Below are 18,391 nucleotides of genomic sequence, written 5' to 3'. Positions count from 1 at the left end.
AAAAAAAACTTTTTGAAGAAAAATTTATTTTGAAATATTTTGGAAATTCTGAACTCTTTAACTTCCCGTACTGCTTTAACTGCATAGAGACGAAATATCAAAGTGCGCAAGCGCCGCGTCGCCGTCTAACGGATAAACATTGGTACGGAACCCATAGGAATGTAAACAAAATTTATTCTTTTTGTTAAAATCTCTATAAAATATCTGATAATTTGATGCGCATATGTCTAATGATCATTTTTGACCGCCAAATGGCATTTTGTTTTACTTTTTTTACTAGATCTCTGAATCCGCTAGACCTGCCTTCATGAAAATTTGATCAGTTCTTCATCTTGTTAATACAAGTGAAATGTTTTTTGAATTATTCAAATCGGACGCTCCGTTATCTTGAAAACTGAGTTACCGTTTTTGGTACTTTTTGCCCCATATCTTCGGAACGAGTAGACCTGCCTTTGCCAAAAACTAATCAGCACGTCTCCTTATCAATACAAATCGAATGTTTTTTCAATTATTCAAATCGCTTCATCCGTTTTCCCGAAATCGTCGACGAAAATTTGTATCCGCACACACATACATACACGCACACACACATACACACACATACACACACACGCACACATACATTCATTTTTTCTAAGATATGTCAAAATGTTCAGAAGGTTTTGAAACGTAAAGATATATAAAATTTTTCATTTTCGATTTTTTTTTCGATTACTATAACTTTCCCTACGGGAAGTTAAAAAAACATACTTTATCCTACCTCGTTTCTCAAACGATTCAGAATGACTTGAAAACATGATTTCCTGGCTATGTCAGGGGTCCATAAAACATCCTTATGGACGTTAGAAAGAAAGAAATAGATTTAAATAACAATAGTAATAAAAATAATACTGAGAACCTTTGCTCTTAGAATCAGTTCGCATAAATTTTAAAATACTAGTATTTTAGCGAAGTTTCCACCTCGCCGTAAATAAATATTTAGAAACTTATAACGATTACAATTATTGTGCATATACTAATTATGTTGGACTTTTTTAAACTTAAATTTTTTTCAAATTCGTTATCATTAAATTCCATCTAATGAATGTCACAAAAATGTTTAAACTAATCCGCCCATTTGCATTTGATACAAATATGCAATAAGTTTAATAGAATTTGTAATTGCACGACAACAAGGCATTGTACAAGAGTGCATTGAAGGTTAAAGTTATTGTAAGGTTAAAGAAATCGTAAGACAATAACGATTTTATTTTGAAAAGCAATGTCCTTCATTTATAACAGAGAATCGCGTCGTGATATTTGCAAATGACATTGTATACGAAAAAACAAATATTTTCGTGAATATATCCATAAACAATTATATTTAAAAATGAAAAGGTGCATACACTGCATTAAATGAAAATCTATTAAAGGAAGATTTTTTTCGTACTTTAATACTGTTCATAAAAAGTATTCTAGAAGATATATCTGTTGTATTGCTATGTACCTCACTCATATAATTATTAATCTAATTTTGTATGCAAATATGCATGGATTTTGATAAGGTAGATACACCAACGTAAATAAGTTTAGACAATGACAACAAATGCCTTTTATTTATCCAGACAAAAATTTAAATAATCGCTAATGTTTTATAATTTAAGAGAAAAACAAACTTATAATAAAATTACGAAGAATTACAAATTGCAAGGTCGTGATGCAAAGCATATTTCCAATATCATAATAATAAGCATTAGAATATTGGTAATAATTAAACAATTCATATTTAAAATAGGTGTAAGTAGCATTTTGCCTTAAGGAAAGTTGCATAAACCGAGTTTTTGTAGAGACTTATAATGTAAGGAACTATTGTATATTATTCAAATTTGTTCCAATTTATTAAATCTTAAATTAAATTTGTTAAATTTGACACAGAGGTAATCTATTTTTACATTATCAAACAAAAAACGAAGACGCATCTACACCCACGAAGTGGTTTTTAAAATTGGGGCTCATTATTCCAAACTCCAATGATTTTTATAAACCATTTATTGTATAATGTTTTATTATATTTATTAAGACTATGAACTATATGATCAAAACATTTCAACAATTAGTTATAAAAAATCGGACAAGCCAATCTCTACAAAACAATCTGCACGATTTCCAACTGATATCTTTCAAACAGTTTTTATTTTTCAAAGGTTTAGAATTATTTTATGAAAATGCGAACAAAATTTTTTGCTCGGTTCTCGAAAAAGTAATCAATGCTAGTCCTTAATGAGTTTTTGGGAAAACGGCTAAGAACAAGTTCAAATTTTGGTCATACACATTTTTTTCAATTACGGTGTGTTATATTTATTAACTTTCCTTAGGGTAAGTTATAGTATTCGTCCATAAATATAAAATGACAATTTTTGCATATTTTTACGTTTCAAAGATTCCTGAGGATTTTGGCATACCTTAGAAATAAATTAATATTAGGTTGTCAAATATCTCCCTTCCGCTTTTTTGCTCTTGGTTATATACAAAAAGGCGGAAGGGAGATATTTGACAACCTTATATTATTATTATGTGTATGTATGTGTGGATACAACTTTCGTAGACGTTTTCGCGAGCACCGCTCAAGCGATTTGAATTATTCAAAAATTTGAAAAACTTTTTGATTCTACATATAAGTGCGATTTCTCTATATAAGCATTAATGCTGATTACTTTTTGTGAAAGGTCGGTCCAGTCGTTTCGGAGATACGAAGCAAAGAGTGCAGAAAATGGAAATTAAGTTTTTGAGAAAACAGAGCATCATATTTGAATGATTCAAAAAACATTCAATTAAAACATTCGTAATCGAAGAATAGATTTGGGAAAGGCTATTTTTTATATTTTCTTCAAAAGTGAACAAAAAATAATTTCAATTCATATGATATCAAAAACGATTCGGAATTTAATTCTAGCTATAATTTTAAAAACTTACTTATATACTTAAAATAAATTTTAATTTAATTCAATTGCAACTTTAAAATTCACTTTATATAATTCTTAGAAATATGAATAAGTTCCTTCATTCTAACTCCGCTTGATCAAGTTTTGTTTATTTACTTTTCATATAAACATTATAAACGCAGTCGTCTAATTTATAAGCTCTTATATTTTATCTATATAATACGAATAATAAAAGTTGCAGTATTTATAATAATCTATTTGAAAGCATTTAATATTCTTCGAATATTCATTACGGTACCGTAAGTTCCAGCAATTTGCCTTACGGCACGATTTCATGCACCACTAGTTTACTCAGTGCATTCAGTGTCAATAAGATCACTTTATAAAAATCTTTAACTAACCACAATTAAATTACAAGTAAAAGTTGTTTTTTGTCTAATTGTTTCATCTGTACTTAATTTATGAAACATCACATATGAGATTTTAATAGAAAAAATATTTTTAAAAAAACATCTTCATTAAGTGGGTACTCTATATTGGTAAAGATCTCTTCATCTAAAGTATTCAAAAGTGTAATAATTGAAATATTTTTTAAATTGAATCTAAAAAATCTGCTTTCATATAGGATTGTTTATAGTTCTTATTAATTAGTAAGGAAACTTTTAGCTAATTTATTCAATATTGATACTTCAATTTGACCCAAAAACGGTCTATTCTTCGGCACAACTGACAATGGATCTCTGTACATAAAACTGAGCTTTCTACATAATCAATGAAATTTAAATGTTTTTGGGTACATATATACACACTCAACCAACTTTTTCTAACCGAAATAGTAAAGACTTATATTAATTTTAAACTTAACTAGTGATAGTTATTATTTGTGCTTCTAGAAGTTGTTAAATTACAAATAAGGCATTATTTATATTACAAGAGTTTTTTTATTTCCGCTATTTGATATCTATCTATAGTGATTAGGACTCATTCGCTATGGGCTGTTTTTTATCATCTACGATAAATAACAATCTTAAGATAAATAAAATATTTCTCAATATTTCACAATTGAGTTTATTTTTGGCTCTTTTCGTCTCGAATGCTATATCAAAGTTTAATTTTACAATACAATATGCTGTGCGCATTTAGTTATCGTTAATAACTAAAGAAAATATAACCTGTAAGATTTCTTTATGTTTTATGAATCATACTTTCTTTTAGAACGTCATCTACATAAAAAAGAGCATAAGTAGAAAATCTTCGAATACTCTATAATACATTATATAATTATTAATTACTATATTCGGCTTGGTTTGTATAGATAATTGCTCTTATCTCAAAACACGATCAAATTACTGGTAACATTTTGGTAACAGAAAGAAAAAGTACTGAATAACTATTTTTCCAAAACAAATTTCTGAATTTTCCAATAAGTGTAAATCAAAGTTACTAGCACAAAATATATTTTTATCAAAAATGTATAAAAACACAAAATTCGCGAAGGATTTATTTTAGTATATGTTTATATAAAATTTTGAAAAAATATGAGTTCATTTTTGTGAGTATTTTCAATTGTACTGGAGTATCTTAGGAAAAAAAGTTATTTATGTAAATATCAGTCAGGATTTGCCATGTTTTTGGGAAAATGAATCAATCAATTTAAATAATTTTAAAAACTTATTATTTAAATATTATTACTGTATTCAAATTAAAAAGGCGTTGATCGCATTAGATATTGTGCTGTTGTAAGGCGTTAGGAAGCGACCCAATAGTTGTGCCGGATTACTATTAGATATTTCTAAAACTGATGTGATTTTCATTTGAAATCATATTCAGATCTATAGATTCATGTAAAAACTGATTGCGAAACCAAATCTTCTACCATTGACTTACGAACAAACTTTCGTGAGAACACATTTGTCAACACAATGAAAAATAAAGTGAGCATATTTGAACTAATAACTGACTACTATCGATTATCAAACTATAAAGCAAATTTTAAACTCAATTTTTACGGGGAACCCCACGTAGGATAGTGGTTTAGAAATGTGGATTTCGAAACAGAAGTTCCAGATTTAATACCCTACTTCGGTTTTCACTTGGAAATAGTGAAAACAACCCTGTCCGGCATTGCTGCGTCAATAAAAAAATCAGTCTTATAGAAATTATAATAATAGATTCGTCACTATCTTTAAAAGTGACAAATGTTTGGGTTGCGCCATCTATAAAATCACTGCAACAATTCATAGGACTTCTTAAATTCAATTTCTTGTAAAAATATATGTACAAAAAATCTATGAATGGGGTGTTACATAAGAAAACGATAAATAAGTGCGTGTCAACATCATAGATATCAGCTATTTCAATGATAAGTTTTTTGTCATATTTTATAATATGACGCTAAATCGTCATAAGTCATGGTCGGTTATTGGCCGAATTAATATATACAAAATATTTAAGATATAGAAAGCGTTTTTTGTTCAATATTTGCGCCTATTACATCCTCTTCATCAACTTCAACAAATTTTTGGTAGTAACTTTATAAGTAAAAATTACCAAAAATTATGAAACAAGTGATATTTTTAACTTCCCGTAGAATAGTTATAGTAATGGGCCGAAAATCGAAAATGAAAATTTTTATATTTCTCGACCTTTTGAAGGTTTCTGAACATTTTGGCATACCTCAGAAAAAATGGATGTATGTGTGTGTGTTTTGTATGTCCGCATTTTTTCGTCCACGTTTTCGGGCGCACCGATCAACAGATTTGAATCGTTTAAAAAACATTCGATCCCTATTGATAGGGAGATGTGCTGATTAGTTTTTGACAAAGGCAGATCCAGCCGTTACGGAGATACGGAGCAAAGAGTGCAAAAAATACAAATCGAGTTTTTGAGATACCGGAGTATCGGATTTGAATGATCTAAAAAACATTCAATTTGTAATGTTTGTAAGAAGAGGTGATTAGTTTATGGTAAAAACAGGTCCTGCCATTTCGAAGATACAAAGCTAAATGTGTAAAAAATGATAGCTTTTTGAGTGAACTAATCGTCCGATTCAAATGATCTAAAAAACTTTCTGCTCGTATTGACAAAACAATTGCTTTTGAGCATAAAAAATTATTACATCTTTTTTTATTTTCCATAAAATATTTTTGTAATTTTGGATTAAAAATTGAAAAAATTACCCAGGCTAAGCACAGTCTAAGCGACACTCTGGTACAAATGTTCACCCAAGTGCGTTTAGACTGTTTATGTACTGGAGCACTTTTCCAATGTTGTGAAAACTATTGAAAAATGTGAAAATGCCGCCAAGCTAAGCACAGTATAAGTGAAAATGTCGCACAGAATTATTTGCAAATGCGTTTAGAGCCATACGGGAGCACTTTTTCAATTTTGTGTAAATTAGGCAATTTTTTTTTTTTTTTTTTGAAACTGAATTCGAAATGAAATGACTATTGTTAATGTTCTGGAGATAAATTGATTTATTTATGATTTACATTTGATTTGCTCAGATATAACAAGATAGCAAAAATAATGAAAGTCACAGTATTTGTAATAATATATTTAAAAACGTTTAAAATTTCACGAATATTTCATTACGGTACGGAAAGCTCCAGCAATTTGCCTTAAGGCACGATGCCATACACCACTAGTTTTAAATTAATTATGAAGAAAGTGGAATAGAATTTTATACAAGGCTCAAAAGCGAAAAGTATAAGATTGAAAAATATAAGATATATTATAATGTCGTAAATAAAAAAAAAGTATTACATATTCGAAAAATAAAGTTCTTACTAAAAGTCCGCAATAATAATTTAAAAAAAAAATGATTCATATAAAAAATTTTTTTTTTTATCATATTTTTAAATGGCATTTGTGCCACTGCCGTCCCGTTTTTGACTTAAAAAAATTGGTTACCTCAATCAATTGTATATAGCGCCAAAAAAAGTTCCATAAAAATCGTCTTAATTTTTTTTTCAACAGTTAATTACAAGATAACGACTCGGTAGATTTTCACATAAAACTAATCAGTATCATTATTTCGAACAGTTTTAGGTTTTTTTAAATCGATTCGGTAGTATAAGCTTAAATGTGGACAAAAAGTTTAACACTTTTTTCCAAATTACAAAGAAACAGCTCGGGCGATAGTCGCACAAAACTGAGAAACAATAATCCTCATCGAGATACATCGATTTTTTATGCATAGTTTTACATAATATTGCATATTAATTTGCAGTCTGAAAATATCAGTTAAGTATTTATAAAATAACAATATATAGTATTGTTGAAACAATTAAGAAAGACGTTAAAAAGTTGAAAATGTATTGAAGCCATGGTTTGTTTCATCATCTGCATAATTCTAAATTATGTCAGTTTCAATTGTATAAAATTATCGTTGTAATAATTGAGAAAATTATATTGTTTTTAATTATTTGCTCAAAATCCATATACATATAATATTTCATTAAATTACATTTTTGTAGATGCAAATAGTGTTTTGTATAAATATTATACATCCCCATGAAGATGTGTATATATGTGTGTATATATGTGTATGCATTTACATATACCCTTCTTTTATCTATGCTCATACATAATATTTTTAAAATATCTTCAATATTAACAAATACAGTAAAAGAATATAAAAAAATGAAACAAAACAATTTCACTTTTCGACAACAAATGTATTCAACAAAAATTTAGCAATTCTTTGAAATCAATAATTTGAATTAAATCAAGTGCTAGATGAAAAATGGTATAAATTTAATACCAGTGTAATAAAATTTGCACATTAAATATTCAAAATCTGGATAACAACAAAAAATTAAATTAAATACTCATATTAAGAAATAAAAGTTGCACAAACAAAATATGTCGGACGCTTAATATATAATTTTAATAGACAAATATATAATAAAAAATGCAATTGCAAAAAAGGTTGCATGTTACTGTCGTTTCTAGTTTCACTATATATTTCAACAAAAATAACTCTTAATCTATCTGAAAAATGCAAGCTTGACTATTCATACATAAATACCGAAATAAATATACATAACAATAAAATTTTATATTTAAAAACAATATTCATATCGTGTAAAAACATTCGACATTCAAAATAATAATTTGATAATTTTATTCTTACCATAAGATATATACGAATACTATTATACATAAAATTGACATCAGTAATTAAATTCTTAAATTAACCTCCGCAAAAGCCTTTATTGAAGTGTATTTACTTTAGAATAAATTGTTATAATTTTAAATGCAATTGTTTACGCAAATATAATGTAATTAGCATTATTTTTTAATTACAACATGGTGATAAAACATTAACAGCATTTTAAATAAACTATACGTAAATAAGTACTTAGAAAATTTATAATGTATGTTTATAGTTAGGCATAGCTAATTTTATGAATCATAATTTGAATAGCAACTATGAAAATAATTGTGCAATCACGTTCTGCATTACTAGTTAGATTTGTTTACGTATTGTTTTTATGTCTGTGATTTCACTGCTATAATAGTAGTAAAAAGTAAATGTTATAGATCTAAGGTAATAATTATTTATAATTTTATAGTAATAAAAATAAGAAAGATTGTCTTACATCTTCTGGCGATAGTTCACGCACTGGAATTTCTTGCTTAATTTCAAGTTCTTTATCAAGCACTTCAGCACAATCTTTTATGATAAGCAATTCACTATTTTCACTATTAAATGTCGTTTGTGTTATCTCGTAATTTGTATATGATTTATCATCTTTTACTGTTTTGTTATTTTGATCGTCGGTTTGTGTTATGATATCTTCGTAATAATTCTCTTCCACAGTGTCGGTGTACACATAATTGAATTTCGAGAACACTTTTGGTAATTCATTCTAAAAATTAACGCACTGGATGAATGATATTCTCTACGTTTTACAAAATAATTCAATACGGTGGCATTGAAATATAACTATATACACATCAAAAATCTGCAAACGCCGGAATTATATTCACTTTCATACGTATGTCATTTTGACATTTATTAGTAAAATGTCGCAGAGCTCTTTATATGACATTCTACTTACTGTCAATACCATAACGTGAAGTTGAATAATAATGAGCAGCCAACTAAACACAAGTGTACCAACATCGGCGATTCGTTTTCAAAATTGGTTTTTTTAGGTTATATTATTGTTTACAAGTTTTCTTAGATTTTTGATTTTGATTGATGAAAATTATAAGGAATATAATATATTTATGATTGAGAAATAAAAAAAATAATAAAAGTTAAATTCATGAACTACTACTGACATAGATAAACAAGTATAAATAATATGTACATATTTCTTTTACTACTAATATTATTTATTTCACGATTTTCTAGTAATAATATTTTCTGTATTACTGATATGACTTTTCTGCCATGACAATATTGCGAATGGTGATACGAAAAAAACTTATTTGTGTAAATTGTTTAAACAAATAAACATTTGAATATGAAGTACCAACCGCAACCAATTTATATGTATGTACCTACCTACAATTTCAATTTTTGCATGATTAATGCTGCAGTTTAGTATATGCATGTATTGTAATCTAAGAAAACTATGTATGAACATACGTAAGAAAATTTCAATTTCTAATAAACTTATTTTTGTTGATATTTATGTATGTATTTATTATTTTTAATAAATATACAGCATTATTTTTCATATATTCGATTATTAATATGCCTATCAACAACATTTAGTCTGGTTAATCAAGACTCTACTGTATAATTCAAATAATATATAACTCAATGTACTGTTAAAGAAATTCCAAATGAATAACATGTCTCGATGAGAGAGCTTTTTAAATCTTTTCATTTATTTTAATTTTATTTCTATTTTAGTAATTAAGATTTATTATGCTGCGTCCCCACTGCACGAATCCGTGCGGCGAATCCTGTTCGCGACGCACGCATGCGTTGGCTATTGTGCGCGACGCACATGCGAGCAATTGATACATTGAAATTTTTAGGATTCCATAATATTTTTTTCTTGATACAGTTCAATTATAAGAAGTGTAAAGAAGTAAACATCTTCTCTACGCATTTCATTTTCAAAATTGAGGATTCGATGAAATATCTTAATGCCTTCACTGTACAATTGAACTTATACCGTAGCACAGATCAACGTTTACGTACAAGTTCAAAGAATAACGTATACGAATACAGAGGCGGCTGACCAACAATTATCAGTTTTGAATAAAAATTATTACTTCTGTTCTAAATATAAATACTGTCAGAAAAGACTTGAGCAAAAATTCAGTCTGCATATTAATAAGATTTTAAATGATATTTAGCGTAATTGCAAATAATACAATATTACCATTTTTTTTTTGAAACATTTAATTATTTGAATAATAAATATATGATACGTATATAAAGTAGTAAGAGTATATATATATATATATATACATGATAATATCATGATGATATAAAATTAACTCTGAAATAGATAAATAAAGTCTACCAAAATATATTTTAGTGGATTATACATATATTTCAACATATCTATAACTTAATTACGATGTATTCCTATAAACTAGTTAGATAAAATTATAATTAATAAATCAATTTTAATGACTGCTTACTTATTTACATTTTTGATCCGCGCTTTGACGCTAATCCATTAGTGTCGGTTCGGTATTTCGGCAGCCCGATGCGTCGGGTTGCTCGCGGCGGGAGCGAGCGCCGCGACGCAAGCTATTGAAATTTTTTCGTGTCGCTTCGACCATGTTCGCAGGGTACGTAAATATTCAAAATAAACCCCCCTCCCATTTCAAACAAAAAAAGAGAAAAAGTGCGCTATGGACATGCGCAGTGGACAAATTTTAAAGGGAATTCGTGCGTTCGCACAGTATCACTCCGCTGCGCAAATTTGTTCGTGACGCACCATTCGCCGCACGGATTCGTAACAGTGGAGACGCGGCATTAGAAAATTATTGTCACATGACTATATAGTTATATTAATTGGTACCATATGTTTTGTGTTTTTCTTTAAATTATTTGTATGCACTGAAGATGGGTCAAATCAGGACCCGAAAAGTTTAACAATAAAGATAGTTTTTCTTCACTAAAATTGTTTAATTATTGGATGGATGGAGGATTAAGGGTATAGTTGAATTTGAAGAATTTGAATATGAACCACATTCTAAAATACGGCAGTTGAAAAGATTTTAAAATCACTTTTATAAAGAAAATTGAATCTTATTTTTAAAAAAATGTTAAAGTTAAACGACTTAAATTAAATAAACTAACCTTGAATTCAATAAACTGTCAAATGTCGGACGTACCAACAATCAGAAGACTATTTGTTTCATCCTTCACCACCGTGAACGCTCTAATCGCACCTAGCGGCAGTTTTATGCAATCATACTTACAAATTTAAAAAAAGAACATTAACATTATTATTAATAATGATTAATTAATATACCTCATAAAATTTTAATACAATGATTACAAGACAAATTTTTTAATAAATTCACATCTCATCTTTCATCTACTCATGGACATATGAACATAACCTATTCTGTCAGTGGTTTTGCCATGTGCTGCTCGTTGTTCCTCTTCTCATGAATGCTGTAATTACATATGATTTAATTGTTCACTTCATTACCTTCTGCGTTTTACTATAACATTGAACATAATAACATAAATAAACTAAATCATGGCGATGTTAGCAGAAAGAAAACGCAAAGTTAAATGGGCTTTAAATCCGCGTGGAAAACAATGGAGTGAAGGTTAAATTTTTCCTAATTCTTTTTATTAATTAATTAATTAGTGAATCATAATTTTTAGTCTTCATATTACAAACTATTATATAATTTTCAGACTCTAATAAATTCGGACAAAAATTACTGGAAAAAATGGGTTGGACCAGCGGTAAAGGCTTGGGTGTGAATGAAAGTGGCATAACAGAACATATAAAAGTAGCATTTAAAAATGATTCACAAGGTAAGTTTATGTGATTAAGTTATAATAATCGTACTATTATTGCATAAATCTCTAATAATTATTTCAGGAATTGGTTACAAACTAAGAGATGACCAATGGACACAGCATGAAGATCAATTCAATTCATTGTTAAGTTCATTAAACGGTGAATCTATTGTTAAAAATGATACACAAGTAGAAGAAGAAGTCACTTCTTGTTCTGGTTTTGGTTTCAAAGACAAAAATAAAGAAACTGTAGTTAAAGAACTTAGTGGAGAATCATTGGAAGATAAATCTAAGAAATCTAAAGCTAGAGTACAGTACGTAATTTAATTTATTAATGTTATGTTCGTGTTATTATAAGAATTGATGTAATTTATTTTTACAGTTACAAAAATTTACCAGAGGAAAGGATATATCAAGGTATAGTGAAAAGGATTTAGCTAATATTTTTGGTAAAAAAGTGGATGATATTAAAACTGAAGAGAACAAAACTGTTTCAAATGTTGAGAGTGATCCACCAAAGGCTACAGAAGATAATGAGAAGTATGTATACTATTATATGTTTATAAATAATACATTAATTATTAATACAGATCTTTTAATTTCAGAAAAGATTTTTCTTTCGGAATAACAACTATTGAGACAAAATTAAGTATAAGCGACTATTTCAAAAGTAAAATGCCCATTAAGAAAACCAATAAATATATTGTGGGCTCTGATGGTGTTCTCAAAACATTAAAAGAAGAAAATGTTAACAATGACCAAGAAATAGATACCTTTAGACCATCTTTCAATCTCAATGAAAAGATTAGTAAAGAAGAAGAATCAGTTCGGTCTACAGAGCATGAAATAACATCTGAATTTGATAGACAAGATGGTTTTCGACCTTCTTTCAATTTAGAACAAACTGAATCATCGTGCAATGTAACTAATAAAGTTGAAAATCACAATTCTAAAGGTGCAATAACAGAAAACCCAGATACTAATATGGAGGAAAATACAGCATATAAAAAGAATAAAAAAATAAAGAAATCTAAAGAAGATGTGATGGATGTCATTCCTGATCCAAAAGAAATTATAGAATTTGATCAAAATTCTAATGATTGCAAAATTGTTAAAAAGAAAAAGAAAAAAGATAAAAAATCTAAATCAACAAAATCGAATGCTGACAATGGCATGGATAATGAGGAATCTAAAACTGTCACATCGGAAGATACTACTGATGGATTAGAGGTTCAAAATAAGGGAAAACAAAAGAATATAGTTAAACACAATATTTTGGATGGGGAATTGCTTATTAATGGTGATGTTGAAAATGTGTTAGAAACTGCAGATAAATCAAAAAAGAAGAAGAAAAAGCACGTATTTCAAAACAATGAAATAAATGAAAATATTTCAAAAGATGAATCAGTGCTAAATGTGGCTGAATGTACATCTAATATTTTATCAGATAATTGTAATAAGAAAAACAAAAAGAACAAAAACAAGGATATTAGTTTAGATGAGGAGATTATTGTACATAGTGAAAAAGAGCAGAATAACATTAACACAATTGACAAAGGCATTGACAGTTGCATAAAAAAAAAAAAAGTAAAAAGAATAAGAAGAAAAAATCAAAAGAATATAGTAACGAAGCTGAAGAAATACCGAATATGAATGAAAATGATGTGCATGAAGAACCTGAAAATAAGATTTCAGAAAATGACATATGTAACAATAATGAAAACACCGACAAACCATCCAAGAAGTCTAAAAAGAAGAAAAAAACTAAGTGTGACAATGAGGTAGATTCCAGAGAGGAGTTCGAAGAAAATAATTTAAATATTCAAGATATCAATAATACACATACTAGTAAAGAAAAAAAACGGAAGTTCATTAATGATGATCATGAACAAAATACCATTCATGAATCTCCTATTTCTGAATCACCCACAACAAAGAAACTTAAAAAAGATAAAATTGAAACAAATGAACCTTCAGATGAAATAGATTGTTCTAAGAAAACTTCAAATGATACATATTCTAATGTTCCTAAAAGCAATTTGATAAGAAATTGTTTGCACAAAGACAAGCTGAGCGTCTGGATAGAAAAATGTTGAAAGAAAAACTTAGAAAAGTGCATGCACAAAAAGGAACATTCATATCCAAAAGTGCTTTTTCCGGATCCAATTTATTAAAATTACCTGGCTATTGTTGATATTATTTATTATATAATAAAATTGTTTATAAAAATTTAATTTATTCAGTTTTTTCTTGATACGTTATTACACCTTTTGCTATTAAATCTGGAATTTCCACAGCGAGCCAAGGCCCAAGCTAAAAAGTTAACACATTCAGTAAATTATTTAAAGCATTTTTAAAAAATATGATGAAAGTTAACATACCCCTAAAGCCATTGCATGTGCAATACCAAATTTGGAGCATTCTTAGACCATAAAGGTTTGAAATGATCTGACAAACATATTTTTCCACCTCGATACATTTTAGCTGTTTTTCCATCTAATTCTGGCAGAGCCAATTCAGGGGATGTCATAGGGTATGTTACAGGAATCTTATAAAGAGAAAACATACATGGGATTGCAATAATTATCAATAAGCCTCAGATATGTAGGCCATATATTCTTAAATTTGTGGGTCAACAAAAAAGACAATTTGAGATCACGTCTATCCGCTAAAGTATCAAGTCTACTTATAAAAAGACTATATGAAGAGTAACTGTGAATACATTATTACTTAACTTTAAACTAAAATTAAATTGATTTAATTAGTAGGTTCATTAACAGCAAACCGTAAAATCAAATTTGAAAGTAATTCATCTTACCTGTTATTTTTCTATTGTCTATTCTTACCTCAAATTCAATGTCAAATTCATATTTTAGTAGCTCGTGCATGTACCAACATTTTCCAAACCATCTATTTCCATCTTTGTTAGATTCTAAGCGAAACCAATCATTTCCCGCATCTTTATTATTCTGTACATACTTTAAAATAAAAATAAATTTATTATTATATGTCCAAAATTTATTCAAATATTTGTAATTTAAGTCTTATAACCTTAATTAATGCTAAATATTCTTCTTTCAATCTGGCTGGCCATTGACTTTTATCTCTTGGACCTGCTTTTGTTTTCAAGAGCGGTATTCCAGATAAAGTTTTATGTGTATTTTCATCCATGTTTTATTTTAATATCTTATTAGTGAAAGTCGTGAAGCAGTTTCTGACAAATAGCTGACATGTCATCAATTTCACAACAATAGTGAAGTTGGCAAAGTATAAGTCACATTTTTTGAGAGCGATGACGTTTCGGCACATAGATAAATAAGCATAGACTTTCACCTTAGAGTCTAAAAAAAAAAAAACTGTTGTTCGTTGATTGAACGCCCATCACTACCTGATAGAGCATGAGCATATTTTCATATTTGGTATCACATCATCATTTTGATTATTTAGCATCAAAATTATATCATATTCTATTTTAATTCTCATATTTCCAAAGCATTATGCATATGTGTATACATAATACTTGCGACATCAAAATGTACTTGTTACTAAATTTTAAATCGATATATTAATAATAAGAATAAATTATACTATCATAACTTTAATATAATTATCACTTTATAACGAATATATATCTATATATAAAAGTAGATTAATTTTAATTAGTCTTAGTTTTATCACATATTTAAAATTAGTACAATTGAATAAAGTATGTTGTTGCACCATTCTTGAATGATGGATCCTCCACAACTTTAGCTCGACACAAAGGACATGTCTGTTCTCTATCAAACCAGATTGTTACACAGGGTTCACAAAAAATATGTCTACAAGCTAGTAGCACTGGTGTATTATATTCATCATGGCAAATAGGACACTGATTGCCTGCTGAGATTAATTGTTCCATGGTTGGAGAAATTCCAAGATTCTGAAATATAAAAAACATTTATTAATACAGTATCTAAATTATTCACGCTTAACATATTATTTCCAATAACAAATATAACTACCACATCCTGTAGCATTTTAAGAATAGCATTCTTAAAAGACTTTGCTCTCTGTAGTAAATCTGTTCCTTTTGATACCATATATGCCGCAGAAAACAGCACACCCATAATCTAAAATTATTTGCAGAAAATTACATAGAAAACATCAAGAAACTTGATACAAAATCTTCAAATCAATTTTATACTTTTTCTGATCCTTGGTAATATTCTAGCAAATAGTACAGCCAAGGTTGGATTGGAGCTAAAGCTCTATAGAATTGCGAGCTCATTTCAATCATTAAAAATACTTTACCCTAAAAAAATTGTTTATTGAGTTCACTATCTATGCATAAAAATGTATAATTCAGACAAACTTACACGCTTTTGATATGCTAATAATTTTCCTGGTAAACTCACAACTAATATTTTGGTTGCTACTGTTAAAAGTTTAATTGTAATGTCAACAATGCCAGTTAACCACAACAAATCCCAAATTGTTACAATATGGTCATAAGAGCCCATAAATACAAGATTCATAAATAAATTTTCTCCTTGGAATAGATAGTTTATTAAAATAATACATCCTGTTATATAAACTACCTCAATTGCTAAAGTTGAAAATGATTTTCTTTGTTGCTTACTGGCTTCACGAATAATTGTTTTATTTGCATGAATAAATGTTACTAATAAAACCAATAAAATTAATAATATTTCTCTGTTATCGTAAAGGCATTTTCCTAGCAAAATCAATGAAAATGGTAAATACCGTAAAAGTGTTTGCATAATCGCTCTTGCTTCAGGATTCTGAAAAATAATAATGTTTAAAAACATTTTTGTATATTGTAATTAAAAATAATATAGCATAAAGTTCTGCAATAAGAAAAATAAGCATTTATCATTATAACCTGTCGTAAAGCTTCATTTACAGGTATTTCCAAGCTTCTAATATTTGCTTGTTGGTCAGCATCTATACCACGTGATACAGTTCCATCTCCATTTGTTACCGAATTCGTTTCATCATTTGAAGATTCACCAATATTTAAATGGGAATGGGAATGAGCATGTGCATGACCAGAACCATTGTGATTATGACTGGTACCTTGTTCTAAGTTGATGATAAAACTTTCATTTCTTTGCATAGGTGCTGCGTTCATAGATTCATAATTGTTAATACTATTAACTGGAATTTCAGTATGATGGGATGTAAGCCAATTTGAATGGACCTGAATTACACAAAATGTTTTATACTTAAAAATAATTTGGATTTAAATATTGTTGGTATATGGATATTATCAAAAAAAAAATGAGAGTATTGAAGCAAAATAATTTTAAAACAAATTGAATATAATCAATCAATAATATATCGATATCATTTAAGCAAAAATTTGTTATTCAGAAAGCACTTCAAAAATATAATCTTTACACTAACCTTTATACTATATGAAAAATAATACTTAACTGTTTGAACTATAGGCCGTATTTCTTGGAAAACATTTTGTATATTATCTCTAATGGATCGTGTACCAGAATTAGACATTAGTCTAGCTCTTTCCGTAAGCATTGATCTATCAAAGAAGCTGCTACTTGATTGACTTCTAGCGGGATCAAAATTGTTTTGCAATTGTTGATTGATGGGGCCCCCATTGGGATTTTCTAATAAAATCCTATGACTATCTGGATTGACATGTGACGGCAGTGACATGATATGATCTTCTGTAAATTTTGTTCGAACTAAACTGTGATTATGATAAATGTTTTATTAAACAAGAATGAAAATAAACGTACATTTTTATACAATAAAATAATTACGTTAATGTCTTCAGTTGAAATGCCACACAATATTACCTTCAATTTGCAAAATATATTTCAGAGAATCACAGAATGAACTACGTGTAATTCTAACAATAACGAGTTCATTTTATCGCACTAAAACACTTAGGTGAGAAAGTTAATGATTAAAATGCTTATCTCCGTCAGAGAAAATGCATGAACGGTTTATTGTTACGACTTTTGACAGATGACAATTCAACCTGCGTATTATTTATTATTCATTTTTATTAAAAAAAAACACTTGAACTGTAAGTGGAATTTAGGTTTAGCACATACAAAAATTTTGCATAATTTTCTCTTTAAATAAATTGTTTCAATATTTCCTCCCATTTGGATAACATCATAAAAACATGAAAATTTTGAGCATTATTATATTGTCTAGGATTGCCTACGATGAGCAAACTGGCATGCATAGATACCATAGGCAATAAGATATGAGCAAGTTCGACTGACTCCGAACAAAATTCGCGTGTACTGAAAATGTTTCAACCTCTCGCCACCAGCGCTAGTGAGCCGTTCGAAATCGTTATTTTCGTATTATTGAGAGCTAAAGGTGCGTCCACACCTAACGAACGAACATGTCGAACAAGAAAATACAAAGAAGAACGAACAGGAACACGAACGAACGCAAAAAATTCCAAACAAATGCCTCAAAGCAGTGAGGGCTTGAATCTTTTTGTTCGAGGATGTACCGT

The 18,391-nt window shown here is 28.4% G+C and overlaps 3 protein-coding genes across 3 annotated transcripts; 1 reads left to right on the top strand and 2 right to left on the bottom strand.

The window, feature by feature from the left end:
- Window positions 1-11,445: 11,445 nt before the first annotated feature.
- Window positions 11,446-13,615, top strand: LOC113370083 (PIN2/TERF1-interacting telomerase inhibitor 1-like). The gene is made up of 5 exons (XM_026610745.1): window positions 11,446-11,687; window positions 11,779-11,901; window positions 11,969-12,200; window positions 12,286-12,426; window positions 12,492-13,615. The coding sequence occupies exons 1-5, from the start codon at window positions 11,615-11,617 to the stop codon at window positions 13,537-13,539; spliced, it is 1,617 nt and encodes a 538-aa protein (XP_026466530.1). The 5' UTR covers window positions 11,446-11,614; the 3' UTR covers window positions 13,540-13,615.
- Window positions 13,616-14,090: 475 nt separating this feature from the next.
- Window positions 14,091-15,112, bottom strand: LOC113370085 (ubiquitin-fold modifier-conjugating enzyme 1-like). The gene is given in 5 exon segments (XM_026610747.1): window positions 14,091-14,199; window positions 14,268-14,299; window positions 14,302-14,434; window positions 14,733-14,864; window positions 14,938-15,112. Coding segments are annotated over 5 exon segments (495 nt in total). The 5' UTR covers window positions 15,058-15,112; the 3' UTR covers window positions 14,091-14,121.
- Window positions 15,113-15,556: 444 nt separating this feature from the next.
- LOC113370084 (RING finger and transmembrane domain-containing protein 2-like) lies at window positions 15,557-17,899 on the bottom strand. The gene is made up of 7 exons (XM_026610746.1): window positions 17,676-17,899; window positions 17,326-17,602; window positions 16,772-17,089; window positions 16,245-16,670; window positions 16,073-16,180; window positions 15,891-15,998; window positions 15,557-15,808 (listed from the first exon to the last, which is right to left on the bottom strand). The coding sequence occupies exons 2-7, from the start codon at window positions 17,566-17,568 to the stop codon at window positions 15,575-15,577; spliced, it is 1,437 nt and encodes a 478-aa protein (XP_026466531.1). The 5' UTR covers window positions 17,569-17,602; window positions 17,676-17,899; the 3' UTR covers window positions 15,557-15,574.
- Window positions 17,900-18,391: the final 492 nt, after the last annotated feature.

The sequence above is a fragment of the Ctenocephalides felis genome, unplaced genomic scaffold, assembly GCF_003426905.1.
Source record: "Ctenocephalides felis isolate EL2017-DRISC unplaced genomic scaffold, ASM342690v1 CF-g0.4_SCAFFOLD_01492, whole genome shotgun sequence".
NCBI classification, from domain to species: Eukaryota; Metazoa; Arthropoda; class Insecta; order Siphonaptera; family Pulicidae; genus Ctenocephalides; species Ctenocephalides felis.
Note: the sequence above shows the minus strand (reverse complement) of the source record. Positions and strands in the feature narration are given on the sequence as shown.

Coding starts and splice junctions, on each gene's coding strand:
- LOC113370083 (XM_026610745.1), top strand. CDS start 11,615: ATGGCGATGTTAGCAGAAAGAAAACGCAAAGTTAAATGGGCTTTAAAT. Junction 11,902..11,968: donor ATTTAAAAATGATTCACAAG/GTAAGTTTATGT, acceptor TAATTATTTCAG/GAATTGGTTACAAACTAAGA. Junction 12,201..12,285: donor AAATCTAAAGCTAGAGTACA/GTACGTAATTTA, acceptor AAAATTTACCAG/AGGAAAGGATATATCAAGGT.
- LOC113370084 (XM_026610746.1), bottom strand. CDS start 17,568: ATGTCACTGCCGTCACATGTCAATCCAGATAGTCATAGGATTTTATTA. Junction 17,090..17,325: donor TACGGCCTATAGTTCAAACA/GTTAAGTATTAT, acceptor TGTGTAATTCAG/GTCCATTCAAATTGGCTTAC. Junction 16,671..16,771: donor TAAATGAAGCTTTACGACAG/GTTATAATGATA, acceptor ATTATTTTTCAG/AATCCTGAAGCAAGAGCGAT.